This window comes from Astatotilapia calliptera, chromosome 18 (genome assembly GCF_900246225.1).
Source record: "Astatotilapia calliptera chromosome 18, fAstCal1.2, whole genome shotgun sequence".
Taxonomy (NCBI): domain Eukaryota; kingdom Metazoa; phylum Chordata; class Actinopteri; order Cichliformes; family Cichlidae; genus Astatotilapia; species Astatotilapia calliptera.
In genome coordinates this window covers 30,934,369-30,954,971 of record NC_039319.1, presented here as the reverse complement: position 1 = coordinate 30,954,971, position 20,603 = coordinate 30,934,369, and the positions used below count along the sequence as shown (strand labels likewise).

Genomic DNA, 20,603 nt, shown 5'->3' with positions numbered 1-20,603 from the left:
AGTGAGATTTTAAACTCAATGCGATATTTGATTGGTAACCAATGTAGATCAACAAGAGCCGGAGTAATAGGGTCAAATTTCCTAGCTCCAGTAAGAAGGCGAGCCGCAGCATTCTGAACGAGTTGCAGCCTTCGAAGAGAGAAGGCTTGGAGACCACAGTAGAGAGAATTACAATAATCTAACCTGGAGGTCACAAAAGCATGGATATGTTTTTCCAGGTCCCTGTGTGGTATATAATGCTTAGCTTTAGAAATTTGAAGTTGAAAAAAAAAAACAGATTTAACTACAGATGATACTTGCTTATCGAGCTTAAAGGAGCTATCCAAACAGACACCCAGGTTACGCATAGAATCAGGGAGAGAGTTAGCAAGGGGCCCCAGCAGGGCAACAAGCTGGTCTCGAGGAACATGGCTGTCGAACACCATAACTTCAGTTTTTTTCTCATTTAAAACGAGAGAATTTTCTGGCAGCCAATCTTTAACCTCTCTCAGGCAATCGTTCAGGGAGGTCAGTGATGCTGCCAAATCATCAGTCAGTTGACAATAGATTTGAATGTCATCAGTGTAAAAAGCAGAGATGGGCAGTAACGCGTTACTTGTAACGCGTTACTGTAATCTGATTACTTTTTTCAAGTAACGAGTAAAGTAAGGGGTTACTATTGCAAAAACGGTAATTAGATTACCGTTACTTTTCCGTAGGAACGCTGCGTTACTGCGTTACTAAAACTGTGATTTTTTGCGAGAATGTCTCATGACAGTGACGTAAGCGAGTGCGCCGTTCGTGACAACAGCTGTGTGCAGATCAACAATGGATCACATATCGAGTGCAGGAGAGAGTATGAGCGTGCAGCGTTTAAAGCGTGGAAGTACTGACCTTACTTTGAGTTTGATTCCATAAAAAGTGACAAAAACATTAGTGTCCGCTGTGCGTGGGAAGAAAACTTCTTTTTACAGCGAAAAAACCCCTAAACTTCCAACAAGCACCGAGTAGCTACGACGTGATGGGAAATTCACAGAGAAACTCGCGGATTCTTCCACTGACCGCGGCACACCTGCACCGGGGTAAACCTCCGCCTGCCCCACTCCTGCTTTACAGGTGAAAATAGAGCAACAGGAGCGCTGAGTCTTTGACTTTATTTATTTTCTGCTGTGTTTTACTTGCATCTATTTGAAAGACTGAGTGTAAACACAAAAAATATTTTATTTTATGTGCTGGAATGTGCAGAAAATAGGTTTAAATGTTAAACTAATTTCTTCCAGTCAGAGAATGTTGCAGATAATTACATTTTTGCTTGATGCATAAAGTTAAAAGATTAAAACTGATAAAACAAGTTTTAAAAAGAGACTTTTCCATTTGATTACATTTTGTATGATGGATTATGTAGAAAAAGTAGAATTGGGCTGAAAGATCTATCGCTTTATCACCTACTCAGGTTGTAAATCGTGTTTTTAAAAAGTAACTAAGTAATTAATTACTTTTGAAAATAAGTAATCAGTAAAGTAAAGGGATTACTTATTTGGGGAAGTAATCAGTAATTAATTACTGATTACTTTTTTCAAGTAACTTGACCAACACTGGTAAAAAGTGATAAGAAATATTGTATTTTTCAAATATGGAGCCCAAGGGTAGCATATACAAAGAGAATAATAAAGGACCCAATACAGACCCCTGGGGCACACCACAACAGAGAGGGGCAACAGAGGAAGAGTATCCTCCCATCACAACAGAGAAGGATCTATCTGTGAGGTAAGAATTAAACCAGTTAAGGGCAGAACGCGTGATGCCTACAATGTGCTCTAGCCTCCTCAAGAGTATATTATGATCAACCATGTCAAAGGCTGAAGACAGATCCAATAAAACTAAAACGGCAGGGCGACCAGAGTCAGCAAATACAAGAAGATCATTATAGACTCTTAGCAGGGCCGTTTCAGTGCTATGGTGTGGCTTAAAGCCAGACTGGTATTTGTCAGTAATATTATTTGCAACTAAGCAAGCCTGTATTTGGAGAAAGACGGCTTTCTCTAAAATTGTGATAAAAACGGAAGCTTCGAGATTGGCCTATAATTGGCAGAGTCTTTCTGATCAAAATTACTTTTTTTAAGAACAGGGTGCACTACCGCATGTTTAAAAGCAGTCGGGACACAGCCCACTAACAATGATAAATCCATTAAAAATAAGATGCAAGGCCCAATTTCCTCAAAACCTTCCTTGATAAATGCCCGGTATGCCCGATGACCAGTCCAGCAATGGCTGCAACAATGTCACAGTGATAATTTATACAGAGTATGCAATATTAAGGTGTTGTTAAATATCAACACTTCACCGAGTTCTTTTGATTCCTCAGAGGCATCCGATGAAAGACAAAACACTGCTCACTAGACCATTTAACACTTTATTTCTCTTTCACATTACTTCTAGGAGGGAGATGCGTCCTGCATGACACGTTGCCGCGGATCTCAAAATGGTGACGCGCACTTAGCAGTTTTATTACAGAAGCTCTCTCATTCTAGTCTGAACAACAGTGTCTCAGTAACTTTCCACTAGAGATGCTCCCCTCTTATGTACATTTTCCCAGGAAAGCGTGAGCGACACATGGTCTCATACCTTTATTTTTCAGGGCTGTGTCCACTTAATACTACACTATATAACTTTATAACACTTATTAATAAAAAGTATAGCATTATTGAGGCACTGCAAATTACTTAATCCCAACAGTGTATATGTAGAGATATGTACAGAATTGCAAATTTACAGGTTATGGGTATTTACAGTTGTATTACGTTGTGTGGAATTGTGCAAAATTGCAAATTTACAGTTATGGATAAACAGTTTGACATATTCGGTGATTCAGTGGCCTGATGGCCCGTGGATAGAAACTGGTTTTTAGTCTGGTTGTCCTTGCTTTCACCCTCCTGTAGCGTCTGCTAGATGGTAGGAGTGTTGTAAATGTCCTGTAGTGGTGGTAGGGGTACTCCTCAGATGAGTTTTGCCAACATGCTAAGAGAGCCTTCCTGTCCTGAGTAATGCTGTTCCTGTACCACACTATGATGGAGTTTGTCAGGATACTCTCCACTGTGCATCTGTAAAAGTTACTGAGAAGTTTTGAGGTGAGTCCAAATTTTCTCAGCTTCCTTAGGAAGAAGAGTCGTTGTTGAGCCTATTTGATGATCTACCGTGTGTTATGAGTCCAGGTGAAATCCTCACTGATGTGGGTGCCGAGGAGTTTGAATGTCTTCACCCACCTGAGTCCCGTTAATGCATAGTGGGGCGTGCTGGTCTTTCCTCATTCTTGTGTCAATAATCATCTCCTTAGTCCTCTCAGCATTTAAGGAGAGATTATTTTCCAGGCTCCAGGACACCAGCTGAGCCATCTCTTCCCTGTAAGCCGTCTCCTCTCCAGCAGTGATCAGGCCGACGATGGTTGCGTTTGATGTTTTTAACGAACACCTTTTATTGCATGTAATGCACAGACACACCAACAGAGGGCAGTAATATCCCTTCAACATACATTGTAAAATTACTATTACAACACTCCCACTTAATTTTACCATGGAGTTCACTTACTTCACTGGCATTGTTTATTTCTTTCCCCAAAAAAATATGCACCTATATCACAGTGTTACTAGAAAATAAAACATTTTCTCTTTTGTTTTGAACTCACACAAAAGAAAAAAAAAGTACTGTGTCCATCTTAGACAAAACTATTATTCTGCATTACAATATGCCTGACATTTTTTTATTGAGCATCAACAATGGTAGTACAAAGATATACATGTAGCAAGGCCACAATGCTCCTTTTTATATATTTACCCCACCCCAAGAACATGTTGGACGCCGATCCAGAATTTAAATGACGTACAAGGAAATTCACCATATTTGAAGATGTGCACTTAAAGGGCAATAATTTGCACAAAATTAATCACAATCATACAGAAAAAGGATGTACAGCAGCTGTCAAGCGTCTATCAGGTGGGTATGGTTTTAATTTTCTCTAAATGTTTTAGCAATGTATCCCAAACGGCAAAGAATCTCTCCTTCGACCCCTTGAGAGCGTACTTTATCTTTTCCAACTGTATAAATTGTGTCAGGTCACTAAACAACAAAGCCACTTTGGGTGGCTTTTTTGACTTCCAATGCAATAATATCCTTCTTGAGTGCAAGCAGTGTAGTGAAAGCGATTATGTTTTTATGACTCTTCCTTAATGTTCTATGTCGTCTATCTGTGACACTAAATATACCCATAGCTGCATTGGGTTGAAGCTCAACATTCAATGCTTCAGACAATGTTTTGAAAATTGTTGACCAGTAGGCTTTTAAAGTTGGACATGACCAAAACATATGTGTTAAATCTGCAGAGGGATCTCTACATCTCTCACAGCTTGCATCTATGTTTTGAAATATTTTGGCCAGTCTTGCCTTGGAGTAATGAATGCGGTGTAGATATGCTTGACATCTTAACATAAGCATAATATAGGCATGTTAAGCATATGATAGCCCTTTTTAAACTGAACACAGTCCAATCTTCTCTCTGAGATACTCAAACTTTTGTCTAGACAGTGGTTTGGTTAAGATGTCAGCCTTCATGTTTTCTGTACAGCAATACTTCAGCTGGATTTGTCCATTTTGCACACATTCACGAAAGTAGTGGTAACGAATGTCTATGTGCTTTATTCTTGCATGATCAACTGGATTTTCTGCGATTGCAATTGCTCCTTGATTGTCCTCCAGGATCACTGTTGCTGTGGTCTCCATTCCAGGCTCAGTTAGTAGTCGTCTTAACCAAACTCCTTCTTGTGCAGCTTGGCTCAAAGCAATATACTCAGCCTCTGCAGTTGAAAGTGCAACTGTTGCTTGTTTCTTGCTAAGCCAACTGACCGCACCTCCTGCAAGTAGAAAGATGTTTCCAGTTGTAGAACGTCGATCGTCCTGATCACCTGCCCAATCAGCATCTGAATACCCAACCAAGGTTCCTGTTTCTGTACTTTGATATTTGAGTCCCAGGTTTAGAGTTCCTTTCAAATATCTCAGGATTCTTTTCACAGCTGTCAGGTGTGTAGTGTTTGGGTTTGCATTGAACCTTGACACCACACTCACTGCTTGTGCAATATCGGGTCATGTGGCCATGGCTGCATACAATAAACGTCCAACCATGTACTGATACATGCTTGGGTTTACAGGTTGAATGACATCATCACTCTTTCTTAATTTGACATTTGTGTCAGCTGGAGCTGCTACTGGATTGGCACTGTCCATTCCATACGTTTGTAGTATGTCTTCAATATACTCTCTCTGATGAAGCGCAACATGGTTTTTGTCCTTGTCTTGGACCACTGAGATGCCCAGAATGTAGGATAGCTCACCCATGTCCTTCATTTTGTAGTGTTTCTTCAGAGTGTCCTTTAAGGTCTTCATGCTCTCTGCTGATTCTGTAATCAAACTCAGATCATCAACATACACAGCCAATATTTCCAACTCCTGACCTGTTCTAACAAACACACACTGATCTGAAGTACTCTGTGTAAAACCAATGCTTTTCATGAACTCTGTAAAAGCTTTGCTCCAGCAACGTGGCGACTGCTTCAGTCCATATATTGACTTGTTTAGTTTGCACACTAGATGTTCCTGCCCAGGTTTGATGTAACCCTCTGGCTGCTCCATGTAGATTTCCTCTTCCAGGTGTCCATTCAAGAATGCAGTCACAACATCCATTTGATGCACATTTAGATTGTTTTGCACAGCAAATGATAACAGTGTACGAATTGAACCAAATCGTACGACTGGAGAGAATGTTTCATCATAGTCTGCACCATAAATCTGTGAATAGCCTTTGGCAACAAGTCTGCACTTGTATCTTTCCACTTGTCCATCACTGTGATGCTTAACTTTAAAGACCCATTTTGATCCAACTGCTTTGCGATCCTTTGGTAGATCCACTAAATCCCATGTGGCATTTTCCAGCAGTGACTCATATTGCAAACCAGCTGCTTCTTTCCACTCCTTTGCATTTGGACTTGACATAGCCTCTTCCAGTGTATTTGGTTCTGTGACACAACAGATGTTTGCATAATGGTCAACTGTAACTACGTCAGCAAACTCCTCAAATCCATATCTGTTTGGTGGTCTTCTGATCCGCTGATCTCCTTTTGCAGCTTCACTGGTGACGGTCTCCTCAGTACTTGTTTGTCTTTCACCCGTGTGTAGTGTCACCTCATTCCCCAAACAGAGATCATTTTCACTTTGTTTGTATTGAGAATCTGTTTCATTGAAGACCACATCTCGTCGAATCAGTATTTTTCTTTTCTCCTCATCCCAGTCGGTGGCCTTTTGCATTGGTTGCATATCTCATAACTTTTGCACTGTCCACTCCTGCTGTGACAAAACAAATTTCCCACGTGTGGGACTAATAAAGGTTATCTTATCTTATCTTATCTTATCCCAGGAACTTTCACTGCCTTTTTGTCCAGCTTCTTTCTCTCGGTGTTTGGAACATGTGCATAAGCAACACATCCAAATACTTTCATATGACTAATGTCTGTTTTTTTTCCATACCATCTCTGATAGGGTGTTTCATTCTTTTAAGCAGATGTTGGGAGCCTATTCTGTATGTAAGCTGCAGTAGCAACAGCTTCTGCCCAGAATGTGTTTGGCAACTTTGCATGTGATAGCATGCTTCTAGCTGATTGCACTAGAGTTCTGTTTTTTCTCTCTGCAACACCGTTTTGCTGTGGTGTCATTTCAGTCATTTCATGGTGGATGCCTTGAGCTTTCTAATATTCTTGAAACTCTTTAGATGTGTATTCCCCACCATTGTCAGTTCTGAGTCTTATTACTTCCTGCCCACATTCATTTGAGAAGGTTCTTTCAAACTCTTTGAACTTGCTCAGGACTTCCGTTTTTTCTCTTATGAAATAGACTTTACAACATCTGGAGTAGTCAATAATGAAAGTTACAAAGTACTTTTTTCCTCCTACACTGTACAAAAAAATTGCAATATAAAAGTATTTTACTGTGTATTTTACAGTTTTGTACTGTTTTTCTAGAATATCATTAAATTTACATAAATAGACTGTGATTTTACATTTCAAGTGTAAATTAACGTAAAATCTCTGTAAATGTAATAAAACATAATTTTCTTGTTTTTTAAATGCATTTGTACATTCACAAATGTATCATAATTGCACAAATATTTGTTCGTTATTTGAAAGATTGAACTGTTAAATTCAAATGTAATGCAATGGAAAAATATATAAAATGATTCTCATAAACTTTTTTTACATTGATTGATTGATTGATTGATTGATTGATTGCTTTATTGGCCATATGCAGGTTGCCCTGCAGAGGAATAGGACCCCCCCCCCCCCCCCCCCCCCGACTTACACACACAACAAAGACATCACATGGGAATACAGTCGGAGATCGGCAGCGTTGCAGAGAAAACACTGAAAAATTACACAACAATGGGAAAAAGTACAAGAGGAAAAAAAGAGACCTCTTCTCACGCTTGAGCCCCGGCTCGGACAGTCTCGGTCGTTGTGTCCTTGGGCAAGACACTTCACCTACTGGTGTTGGCCAGAGGGGCCGATGGCGCGATATGGCAGCCTCGCCTCTGTCAGTCTGCCCCAGGGCAGCTGTGGCTACAACCGTAGCTTGCCTCCACCAGTGTGTGAATGTGAGAGTGAATGAATAGTGGAACTGTAAAGCGCTTTGAGGGTCCTGAAAAGCGCTATATAAATGTAATCCATTATTATTATTTAAACCAACTGTTAACTGTATATTTCTGTACATTCAAGTATTATTATTCATATTGCCGCATTCATTGACCTTGTTTATAGGTAATTTCATTGTTTAATCACATTAACATGTTCCTAATTTAATGTTTAAAAGCACTTGAAAAAGGCAAAATCCCATGTAAAATTAGGGCAACAAACTGTATTGTCATTACTCAAAATAACCGTAGTTTTGTGAGAAAGTTATTTTCTGTTGTTTTCTGGTATTATTTTGGTGCCCCGGCTGCCGGAATATTACTGTTTTTCTAGGATTTTTTTTTTAACGGTGTAGTGACGGACCACAAACGTCACTATGCACTAATTGCAACTTGCGTTTCGATCGTATTTCTCCCACTGATTTGTAAGGCTTTCTTGATAATTTGCCCTCAACACAAGCTTCACAAAAAATGTCCTCCTCTTGTTTTGCAAAGCTAACTCCTTTTACCAAGTTTTTGAGTTTTTTCAGATTTGTAGTGTGATCTAGGCGCTGATGCCACATACTTGCTGGAACTGATGCAGTTGACGCTCCATGACAAGTTGTGCAGTTTCCCTCGATATCCAGCTGATACAAACCGTCAGATCTTTGTGTTCCCATTCCATGGAGAGCTCCATTCTTTCCTCTTATGTAGCAATGAGTCCTTTTGAACTTCACTGTTTCCCTTCTTGGCAGCAGCTCCCACTGAGAAAAGGTTCATTGATAATTTGGGAACATACAGCACATCATACATTGTGACATCTTTTCCATCACTAACTCTGAATGACATTTTCATTGTTATGTTGCCCAGACCTAAAGCCTCAACTACTCTGCCATCACCGAGTTTCACTGTTCGTGGTTCTGAAAACTCTTGGTAGTTTTGTAGAGCTTCTTTATTCCGTGTCATATGTTTTGATGCTCCTGAATCAATTAACCATTCTTCTTGCTATGTATCACTTTCACATGTTAGTAATTAGTATCAAACTTATAAGAATTAATTACATCTGAGAGCATCTTTGAGAAAAGTTTAAGAATGTTAGACAACAAGCTGTGAATGTGATGAAGTGTTGTGTTAACACACATGAAGCTGCTTCAGTTTGTTAGTAAATCTGTATTTGAACAACAAACCAATTTATGAAAGAAAATATATCGAGAAAAGGCTTCTGTGTTTACTGTGATAACCACAAAGAAGGAGACATAGACTGTATCCCAATTCAGGGTCTGCAGCCTTAAAGGCCGCATTTTAAGGCCGATTACGTCACAGCGACGCGACGAAGGCTGTCCCAATTCAAAGGCTGCTCGAAATGCGGCCCTCAAATGCGTCCTTCATTTCCCTGAATTTTAAGGCTGTGGCGGTGTAGACTTCGTGGCCCAACATATCCCAGAATGCATAGCGTGGCGGTGGGTGTGGATAATTTTGCCGGAAAAAAAAAACGGCGGATGAGGGGCGCCCAAAGAGTAAACTTTAAGTAAGTACTGAATATTATGTCACTTATTTAAGTGCAAATGTTTAATAACGAAGAACATTAAACATTCCTGTTGGCCACATGTCGGCAAAGTCATGTGACATTAGTGACGTTTGTACTAACTTGGTTTTAAAGCCTTTACTTTAAAATATACGCCGTTCAATAGCTGAGCTTAATCTTACAGAGAATGATCAAAGCTCATTTAGAAACAAACAAACAAATGAACAAAAGATTGTCTCCTTCATTTCTGTCAAACACAGCTGTATGACACGTTTCCAGCTGTTAGTATCATGGTTGCTAGGCAACCTGGGCAGCGCAACGGAGGCTAGACCGTCCCATTTCACAAGCCTCGCACTTCCGGCCTTAGCGGTCTTTGAGTACGCGGCCCTAGAGGATCGTTGAGGCTGCGTACTTTAAGGCTGCAGACCCTGAATTGGGATACAGCCATGGTCGTGTCCAAATTCATGGGCTGCATCCTCCTGAGGCCGCATTTGTAGACCGATTACGTCACAGCGACGCGCCGAAGGCTGTCCAAATTTGTAGACTCCTCCGAATGCAGCCGACAAATGCGTCCTCCTTTTCCCCGAATTTGAAAGATGGGTCGGGTGTGTCCTTCGTGGCCCACCATATCCCAGAATTCATATTGCGGCCCAGCCAAACTCCAGTTTCTGGTAATGGCGACCGCTACTAAGTTTTAAAATTACTCATACTAATCTTTCTGGGTCACAAAATAAACTTTTAACATATTTTCAGGCGAGGAAGTAGTTGTGTAAACATCAAATATCTGCTCGGTTTATCAAGATATCGCATATTTGCTAAAGTGCTTCGATGTTTTCGTAGACGTCTGCTACCCACCAGCTCGATAGCTAGCCGGGAGCTCGAGGGTCACTGATGCGGCCGAGAACGGCATAACTCCCGGCACATCATTTTCAGATCACCGCGGACTTTCGCTGCTCGGGTTAAACGTAATATATAATTCACTTAGACCAGCAGTCCCCAACCTTTTTTGCGCCACGGACCAGTTTATGCCCGACAATATTTTCATGAACCGGCCTTTAAGGTGTCGCGGATAAATACAACAAAATAAAACTAGTACCGGTACCGAAAAAAAGAAAATTTATTCATAACCAGTGTTGGGACTAATGCGTTATTAAGTAATGCGTTACAGTAACTACGTTATTATTGTGGTAACGAGCACGGTAACTAGTTATTATGCCAAAACCGGGAACGTGTTAGTCGTTACTGGGATTTAGATAGGCTCGTTACTCGTTACTTCGTGTGGTGGCTATCGCAGAGCTTCCACAGATTCAGTAACATTAGCAAGTGGTGGAGGCAAGCAGGTGGATGAGGGAAAGGGGACCTGCAGTCTCTCTGGGTCAGATATGAACCAAGTTTAGGTGGAGTTTATTTTCGTTGTGCTGACTTTTTCGTACTGCGTGCTAGCTAGCATGACGGAGTTTCCATACAGCTGGGTGGGTGCTATGTTACTGATGTTGAACTTTATTTTGTTCATAAGGTTAATGATTAGAGTTGCCAACCGTTCCCTAAAGAACGGAATCGTCTCATATGCAGAGAAAATATTACGCGTTTCGTATTGAGGTGAAAAGAAACACAGTTTGTCCCGGACTTCAGCTAGAAGGGAAAAGACACAAAGCTGGAGTTATTCTGTGTCTTTGCTGCACAGCTGCCTCTTCTTCTCTCATTCTCTCCCCTCCCTCTCCTGTTGCTACTGTAATCATGAAACTGATCAATGATCAGCTGATCGGCTTTTCTCTCTTGTTTATTTATTGTCCGCTTTGCGCCAGAAAGATGAAACCAGCAGATATTGCGCTAAACAACAGCAGCACGTTTAAGCTTGATCAGCTGTTGTTAGAATTTATTTAATATTACTTTCTAGTATCAGCTGATGTCTGCTGGAGCCACAGCTGTAAAGCTGGATATGTGGTGGTTTTGTCCCAGTCCAGCTCTGTATGCAGCTCATCTGCAGTCTGGTGTTACCTACATCTTCCTATTCAGAAGGCAGAATTTCCGAGTTCTGAGTACAATCGAAAGCACCACGACTGCAGTTTTTGTGTTGGATGTAAAAAGCACAAATGACGCTGTGATGCAGGCTAGAATCATGGCAGCAGTCAACGACGGTCCAGGCGTGGGATTTCTCTCGTGGAAATGTGCACATTATCTTTTCCTTTGGTAGGTGGCACAGTGCACTGTGGCAAGTAAGCAAGCTAGAAGACTGGCAGTCTTGCTGGGTATCCAGTTAGCAACACATTAACAAGAGAAGTCTGAGTAAAACCAAAGTTACTTTCCCTAGTAACTAGTTACTTTGAAAGTATCGAGTAACTTGAAGTAACTGAGTTACTTTTGATGGAAATAACTAGTAATGTAACTAAGTTACTAATTTAAAGTAACTTACCCAACACTGTTCATAACACACGTGAAAAGACCCAGGAACACCGAGTAAACGATAAAAACGATAACAAAATAACGCTGAAAACCGATAAAAACCCTGAAAACCACACATTTCACACCTGAGCCTCAACTCTCGCGGCCCAGTACCAAACGACTCACGGACCGGTACCGGTCCGAGGCCCGGGGGTTGGGGACCGCTGACTTAGACAACCTACAGATGTTATTGTTGGGCTTTTTCAGTGTTTTGTTTGTTCGTGAGTAAATCGGTTTGGCTGAGATTAAAGTTATTAGATTAGATTAGATAAAATAAAACTTTATTAATCCCCCGGGTGGGTTCCTCCTCGGTTTTTACACAGCTGACTAAACGTCAAACAGAAAACTGATTAAACAGAAGTATGAGACAGTCGAGAATTTACACCAGTGTCTGGTTATATTTTAGATAGCAAGGAGCAGACGGCCGAGTTTATTAAACTCCACCGAGACAGCGGTGACGCTAATCAGAAGGCTAGACCGTCCAATTTCACGGCCGTTTACTTCCGGCCTACCCGACCTTCTGAGGACCCAGCCCACGTAGACCGCGAAGGCCGGGTCCTCAGGAGGATGCAGCCCATGAATTTGGACACGACCCATGAGACGGGGCTTTGTGGAGTGTGCCAGGAGGAGGTGGAGACAGTGGAGCATGTAATACTGCGGTGCAAGGGTTATGATGTGGAGAGGACAGTTCTGCAGAATAGGTTGACGGAGCGGGGAATTTAATCTGAAGAGTGTGTTGGAGGGTAGTAGGGCACAGGTGAGGGAACTGGTGGGGTTTCTGAAGGATATAGGTGTTTATGAAAGAGTGTAGGGTTTTTTTGATACAAATTGTAAACTCACTGTCTGACCCATACTCCGGAACAGTAGGAGGCGGTAATGCTCCTTTACGGTGGTTGCCAACCGCCGTTAAACACAAAGAAGAAGAAGAAACGGGAGGCGAGATTTGCAGCGTGTGTGGAGTTCGTAGGTCAGAGAGTCAGAGCCGCTTTCAGCAGTAATAACAAAGAAAGTACAGAAAACGTCAAAGATGCTGTCTGCGCGTTTCCTGCGGTTAAGGTCTCGAGCTCTTCCCCGGATTTTCAGTAACGGTCAGTTTAACTTCGCGCAGCATCGCGCGCCATTCTCCGTGTGCTGCGTGAGCGCAGTGAGGAGGAAGCAGCTAACTCTCAGGCACTCGCTCCTGGCTCTCAACGAGGTATTTAACCGTCAGGTACACATGAGCGTCAGCATCGCGACGCTTTACTGCATACGTTTAAGCTACGCTGATGATGTCATGAGTAACAATGCTGCACTGCTCCAGCTAACAGCTAACCGGCGTTTCTACAGTGACATGCGCACCGCTGTTCTGAAAGTTTAAGCGTCATTTTGAGTGAGTGACGTAAATGTGTCAGCTGAGCCGAACAGTGACGTGGGCGGTCCCAGGGAGGGTAATGTCAGCTGGATGGTAACAGAAGCATGTGACAGATTGTCTGACGTGAACATTTACAGAGGTCATAACAGACAAAAGCACGTGGATACTCCACTCATCAATAAATAGATAAACGGTGACATGAACATGTCTGAGTATCCGTAACCACGTCGTTACACATTTACAGACTCAGCTGATACATGTTAGTTGGGTGAAATTCACAAGTATTTAACACATATGTTACATTAGGATCCTTCGTTCGTTGGTTGGAACTGCAGAGTTGTGTTGTTCTTCAAGTTCAAGGTTCTTTATTTGTCACATGCATAGTTATACAAGTATAACACACAGTGAAATGTAGCCACTCTTGAAGAGTGATCATCATATTTGACCGTCGCCTGTAGAAAATACTTTGATGTGTTTTGGCTCTTTAATGAAGTGCAAACATTTACACACAAGTATAATCCAGGCTCGAATAAAAAAATGGACAGAAAGACGAGTGGCGGTTTCTATACGTCATAAATGTTTTATTGACAGTACAACATAGAAAATATATCAGACGTTTAAATGGAGAGTGTGTGTGTGTGTGTGTGTACACGATCAGTCAAATGTTTGGACACACCTTTCTATTTAATGGGTTTTCTTTATTTTCACTACTTTGTACATTGTAGATACAACCTGAAGACATCAAATATATCAAGCAAGATATATTATGTGTATTTTCATGTGTGTGTGTATATATATATATATGCATTATCTCCATGAGCTTCATGAGGTCGTCTCTGAAACAGTTTCCAACAGTCTTGAAGGAGTTCAGAGATGCTGAGCACTTGTTGGTCCTTTGCCTTCACTCTGCGCTCCATCTCATCCCAAACCATCTCCACTGGGTTTATGTCAGGTGACTGTGGAGGCGCAGCACTGCATCACTCTCCTTCTTGGTCAGTTAGCCCTGACACAGCCTGGAGGTGTGTTTGGGGTCCACAGATGAACCCTGACAGGCACACCTGTGAGGGGAAACCATTTCAGGTGACTGTGTCAGGAAGCTCACTAAGAGAAGGCCGACGGTTTGCAGCGCTGTCAACAAAGCAAAGGGTGGAATCATCAAATATATGAAGTAAGTAAGTATATATGGAACTATGGAGCAAAGAAAACAATGGTAAGTAACTCTAAATATGTTTAAGTCTTCAGTTTGTATCTACAATGTAGAAAGTTGTAAAAATAAAGAAAAACATTAAATGAGAAGGTGTGTCCAACCTTTTCACTGGCAGTGTACATATATATATTTAAAAAAAATAAAACTATAAAATGAGTTTCTCAGAAGTAAAGTTGGACAAAGAGCTCAGATGGTTCTGACAGACCTGTGTGTAAGTGACCGGCCGAGTCCTTTTCTGAGATGTGTTACTGTCCTCAAATTCAAAATGACTTTTTATTCATAAAATGAAACATTTCTCTAATCTTAAACATTTTATGTACTGTGGATGTGGTATGTGGCTATGAGTTTTGCAAAACATTGCATTCTGGTTTTATTTACATCTTGCACGACGTCCCGTTTTTGGAGGAATTGTAGTTGTAAAGTCGTCTCCCAGTGCCAAACACATTTTGTTCCTTTTGTTGTTTTTGACCAGATGCAGTCCCACGGTCCGTCCACCCGTGTCATCTCCACAGCACCGCCCTCCGAGCACGGAAACCTCATTTATGCTGGCAGCCTGGGTTTAGCTGTTCGGGGTCAGTCACTTGCATCTTGTTGTGAAATATCATAACAACAACAGCTGTTGTTCACCACAGGTCTCAGTGACAGTGCGTCCAATAACTGTAAGCCTGTAGACAAAAACAAACACAGTTAAACTTCAAGCCCTCATTAGGCAAAGTTTGAGTCTTGGTGTGGATGTTCCTCATTGTGACTAATGTCAGAAAGGATAATAAGACTGACTTCATTTACTCCAGGAAACCATGACGTCGAGTTATATAAGCTGTTGAAACACTTTGGTTAGTAACTGGATGCCTGTGAGTTTGTTGGTGAAGAGCTGTTGAGATTTATTTTAAAATCTTAAAAATTCAACAGATGTTTTCTTTAAAAAAAGAAACAAGCCAGGTGGACACCTACAAAAAAGTCCACTCTGCTCTGATTGGTCAGCTCCTACAGGACCTTTGCTGAGCACGCCTTGATTCTGTTGTATACACAGTGCATACGCACTATTGTTTGTTGTGTTGGAAGTGTTGGCACAGATGCTGACAAAGAGGGGACGCATTGAACAAGACTCCTATCAGGGAGTTCTTTCTGCCCGCTGTGTCTGAATGCTTGTCCAGATTGGGCTGTCTGTCTGCCGTCTGTCTTCTGTAGGCTCTTTACAGTAATTCACAATAAAACTGAATTGTGAAAGTAACTATGTAACATGGCTCTGATAGTGGGGCATGCTTTACGTAGACATTGACGTGTGGACTGTTGTTGGAAGTAACACGGGTTGTGTGACTCTTGTTTTTTGGCAGGGGTGAAGATGTTCTCGTACAGCACTAGTGCAGCCAGTCTCTTCCTCATGCCACAAATACTCCTGAAAACTGGACTCGGAGTCCAGAGTTTTGCCTTGCAGGCAGCTTTCTGTGGAGTCATTGGCGTTTTTACCTTCCTTACCCCCATCCTTCTTCACATCATCACCAAGGGTTACATAATCCGCCTGTACCACAACCCAGACAAAGATGTCTACACAGCAGTCACCTACAGCGTGTTCCTCACCGAGAAAAAGAGCGTGTTCCACCAGAGCCAGGTGAGGATCCCGGCCGTCAGTAAGATGTTCACGACTTTCTACGCCGGGCAGGTGGGGTTCCTGGTAAACCCGGACATTTTCCCCGTCCCGCACGACTACAATCATCTGATGGGCTACGATAAACCGTTCAGTTTCAGAGCAGATGACATGGAGCAACCTGACAAAAGCTGAGGAGGCAGAATGTTGTTGACCGAGTAAACCTGAGTGCACAGCTCAGACTCTGCCAGAGACAAACATCCACGGACAAAATGCTCCCACGTTTGTCTTCGCTATAATAAGTGCTAATAAAATAAAATTCTAACTTTATTATCCGGACTTGTGTGTGTTGCCTTTCTGAAGCTGTGAGCAATGATGTCAGTTATCAAGAGTAAAGTCATAGAGCTGGATGCTCTGTTCCAGGGCTGAGACCAGACTTACATCCACAGCTATCATCATGTTAGCTCACGTTTAATTTTCGTTTGTTTCTACCACCAGTTTGATTGTTTGAACATTGTCAGATTCGTTTTTGTTTTAGTTTCTTTTATCATGTTTGGTTGAGAACAGTTTCTCGTTCTCTCAGCCTTTACCTGGGGGCCGTCCTCTGTGTCTGCTGGGTTGGGCTCACGCTTGCTGTCAAGCTGTGTGTCCTAGAACAGGACTGGGACAACATCAATATACAAATGCAGAACATTTAATGGCCTTCAAGTTTGGGTCTTCTATCATATTGTACTGGTTTGCTACTCTCCAGTATGTACTCTGTACTGTCAGGTCCATGTGTGCAGACTTAATCAAAGGGTTAAACAAGACCACTGCATTAACTGTTTAAGAATTACACCTTTTTTATTACCTACTCTTATATTTTCAGAGGATTAAAATTAATTGGACAAACTAACATAGTTTTATATATAAGTATTGCAAAAATAAATCTAGAGCTCGTTAGCATCGCTAGATACTGTCTGCCTCTCCTGACCAGAATTCAGCTGCTCGTGTTATCACTAGAGCCTCTTCTACTCACTACATCGCTGTCATCAGCTTTCCAAGTGACCGATGTAAAAGCAGGACTCAAACGCAGGACCAAGTGACAACAGTGCATGTGTCTACAGTCCATATTAAACACAGTTCACAAACAGCTGTGATGGTCCAGTTTCCTCGAGGCTTCCACAAAGTCCAGGCAGAATCCAGGACTCTCCAAAATCTTCAAACAGTCCCGAGCACAGGTTGTTTGTTTTTACTCACAGTTCAATTTGTGAATTGATATCACTTTTTTCAGGAGATTTATGTCTGCAGGATAATTCTCTCACCTGTGCAGGACAAAAAGAATTAGGATCTGATAGGCAAGGCAAGTTTATTTGTATAGCACAATTCAACAACAAGGTGATTCAAAGTGCTTTACAGAGACATTAGAAACAAAAACAGATAAAAAGCAGGATTTAAAATTGATTAAAACAAGCAAACAAACTAACTAATTAACAAACAAACAAAACAGTATATAAAATCAAAACAGATAAAATCAGAACAGTAGATAAAATCAGTAGTTAAATGTAAGTTTTGAAATTTAAGCTTAAAAGTGTGGATTTGGTGCTTTATTCAAATGCAGCTGAGAACAGGTGAGTCTTCAACCTGGATTTAAATAAACTGAGTGTTTCAGCTGATCTGAGGCTTTCTGGGAGTTTGTTCCAGATATAAGGAGCATAAAAGCTGAATGCAGCTTCTCCGTGTCTGGTTCTGACTCTGGGAACTGATAAAAGACCGGATCCAGATGACCTGAGGGATCTGGAAGGTTCATACTGGGTCAGGAGGTCATTGATGTATTTTGGTCCTAAACCATTCAGAGCTTTATAGACCAGCATCAGAACTTTAAAGTCTATCCTCTGACGGACAGGCAGCCAGTGTAAAGACCTCAGAGCTGGACTGATGTGGTCCACTTTTTTGGTCTTAGTGAGGACTCGAGCAGCAGAGTTCTGAATGAGCTGTAGTTGTCTGACTGATTTTTTAGGTAGACCTGTAAAGATGCTGTTACAGTAATCAAGCCTACTAAAGATGAATGCATGGACTAGTTTTTCCAGGTCCTGTTGAGACATCAGATCTTTTATCCTTGATATATTCTTGAGGTGATAGTAAGCTGACTTTGTTATTGTCTTAATGTGTTTTTCTAAGTTTAGGTCTGCATCCATCACTACACCCAAATTTCTCGCCTGGTTTGTGGTTTTTAGATGTATAGATTGAAGTTCTCTGGTGACCTGTAATCGTTTTTCTTTGGCTCCAAAGACTATTACCTCAGTTTTGTTTTTGTTTAGCTGGAGAAAATTGTGGCACAACCAGTTATTGATTTCCTCAATGCATTTACCAAGCGCCTGTACAGGGCCTCGGTCTCCTGGTGACATTGTGATATATATTTGTGTGTCATCTGCATAGCTGTGATAGTTTATTTTGTTGTTGTTTATAATCTGTGCCAGTGGGAGCATGTAGATGTTAAACAGAAGGGGTCCCAAGATGGAACCTTGGGGAACTCCACATGTGATACTTGTCTGCTCAGATGTGAAGTTACCTATTGATACAAAGTATTTCCTGTTTTCTACGTATGTTTTGAACCAGTTTAGTACAGTTCCTGAAAGACCTGCCCAGTTCTCCAGTCGTTTGAGTAATATGTTGTGGTCAACTGTATCAAATGCTGCACTGAGATCCAGTAAAACTAAGACTGACATTTTTCCACTGTCTGTATTCAGACATATGTCATTGAACACTTTGGTCAGAGCGGTTTCAGTGCTGTGGTTCTGTCTAAAACCTGACTGGAAGGCATCATAGCAATTATTCTGTTTTAAGAAGTAACTGAGCTGTTGAGAAACTGCTTTTTCAATGATCTTACTTAAAAACGGGAGATTTGAGATCGGCCTGTAGTTGTTCATTTGTGTCTTGTCAAGATTGTCCTTTTTCAGTATAGGTTTTATTACAGCAGTTTTTAGTGGTTCTGGAAACACACCTGATAATAAAGAAAAGTTGACGATCTGTAACAGGTCTGACTCTAAAGTCTTTGAGACCTTGGGAGTGACAGGATTCTTGAAAGGCTTTAAAAGAGATACAGATAGCTGACAACATTAAGGGAAACCTGAATGCACGTCACCTACGGACCACCTGCTAGCCGTGTTATGCTGTACATGGTTGTCGGGGATTTGGGTGACTTTGTTTTCTTCTGCCTTAGAGCGAGGGAGGAGGGAGCAAATGAATCCCAGCTGACCAGCTGGGGCTGAAAAAATAAGCTTGAAAGTAAAAATGCCAAAAACTGTGGAGATGTTCTCTGTTGGCTCCAACACTGAGCTAACCCCCTGTGATCTTATTCACTGTCACTGTCTAATATAGAACCATTAACACCATATTTACAGTCTGGCACACAAAACTGCCGTTTCTTTTCTTTCCTTGGAGCAAATACACGATTTGTGGTTTTGTTTTTAGTTAGAGTAAACATGGCAGGTGTATGGACACAAGGCTGACTACTCACATCAGCTCATCTCATTCATTTCCCAGCAGCCAAAAGTCTGGCAAAAATATATACAGAAACACTTCCCCATCAAAAAAGTTTATATTCTTTGAAAGAATGGGATTCCAATACTTTATTAGGACACCTAAAAATGAATTATTTGTAGCATTTTAAATAATAATGTCTTTAATATTATTGTTGTATATAAATTAACATCACATTAACATGAAAAAACCTGTTGCAGATGTTGGATGTGCTGCAATAACTTGAGCTTCTGAGTGCACACAAGGCTGTGGCAGGCAAAACGTTTCTGCAGGGCAGGGATGTAGATCAGCCGGTAAATGGAGCGCTTCAGCTCCCTCTTCACCACGACGGAGTGGTGCAGCTTCCACATCACTGCAGCCGCAGCACCGACCCGTCTGTCGATCTCCCTTCACCCATGAAACTGAGATACTTGGGGCAGGAACTCGTCCCTGACCCAGACTGGGCACTCCTCCCCCTTTCTGGGTGAGGACCATGGCGGTGCTGATTCTCATTCCTGCTGCTTCACACTCGGCTGTGAACCCCTCCGTATCGAGCTGGAGGTTACCACCTGATGAAGCCAACAGAACCACATCATTGAGAGATCCTGGGACCGCCTCAGTGGAAGCCTTCTGCCACCTAACTGTGTCTGGAGATTCTGTTCATAACAATCATGAATAGAATCAGTGATGAAAGGCAGCCCTGGCAGAGTCCAACTTATTGCCTGCTAGGTGGGCCAAGCTCTTGCAACAGCTGTGGCTCGTAACTGACCCCGTACTCCTGAAACACCTTCCACAGAACACTTTGAGGGACACCGTCGAATACCTTCTCCAAGTCCACGAAACACATGCATTCACATTGAATGTCCATAATTTAGACTTTAATTTCAGGAAGTTTTATTAAAACATTTAGGCAGGTCCAAAGTAAGAGCGAATCAAATAATCTGCAAACATTACTTAAATCCCTCTGACCTGATGCTGACTTTGTTTCCATCTTTGGTGATGTTGGAGAAAGGACGGCACGACCAAATATGAAGATGCACTTATCTCTGCGCCACATTCAGTGGAAGTATGATGGAAATCCTTCTGAATGAAGCCTCTAACATGAGCAGATGAAAAGCCCAAAATTACCAAACCAGTTTGCACAGCCACAGGTTGGGCTGCAGTTTTTAACTGTGAACGTCTTGGATCAAATCTTCTGGACTGCTCATCTCGAAGAAGACAAAAGGGAAGAACCCCGAGTCTCACAAGTTGTCTTATCGTCCACTGTCCACCCTCACCTTATCCATCTCTCCATCTGACTTACATGATTCA

At 41.7% G+C, this 20,603-nt stretch overlaps 2 protein-coding genes across 3 annotated transcripts in view; one reads left to right on the top strand and one right to left on the bottom strand.

Moving 5' to 3' along the window:
* The window catches only part of LOC113010984 (protein FAM151A), a 509,869-nt gene that overhangs the window by 178,937 nt on the left and 310,329 nt on the right, over positions 1-20,603 (bottom strand). The gene's annotated exons all lie outside the window — the stretch shown is intronic.
* tmem70 (transmembrane protein 70) lies at positions 12,524-16,126 on the top strand. Of its 2 annotated transcripts, none has more exons than XM_026150401.1 (3): positions 12,524-12,858; positions 14,679-14,778; positions 15,541-16,126. In XM_026150401.1, the coding sequence occupies exons 1-3, from the start codon at positions 12,676-12,678 to the stop codon at positions 15,984-15,986; spliced, it is 729 nt and encodes a 242-aa protein (XP_026006186.1). In that variant the 5' UTR covers positions 12,524-12,675; the 3' UTR covers positions 15,987-16,126. The 2 variants fall into 2 exon arrangements, with proteins under 2 accessions (XP_026006186.1, XP_026006187.1); XM_026150402.1 differs by having other exon boundaries at positions 12,528-12,843.

Excerpts from the sequence above, each read along its gene's own strand:
- tmem70 (XM_026150401.1), top strand. The coding sequence starts at position 12,676 with ATGCTGTCTGCGCGTTTCCTGCGGTTAAGGTCTCGAGCTCTTCCCCGG. Across the intron at positions 12,859-14,678 it reads ACGAGGTATTTAACCGTCAG|ATGCAGTCCCACGGTCCGTC; the intron begins GTACACATGAGC and ends GTTTTTGACCAG. Across the intron at positions 14,779-15,540 it reads CCTGGGTTTAGCTGTTCGGG|GGGTGAAGATGTTCTCGTAC; the intron begins GTCAGTCACTTG and ends GTTTTTTGGCAG.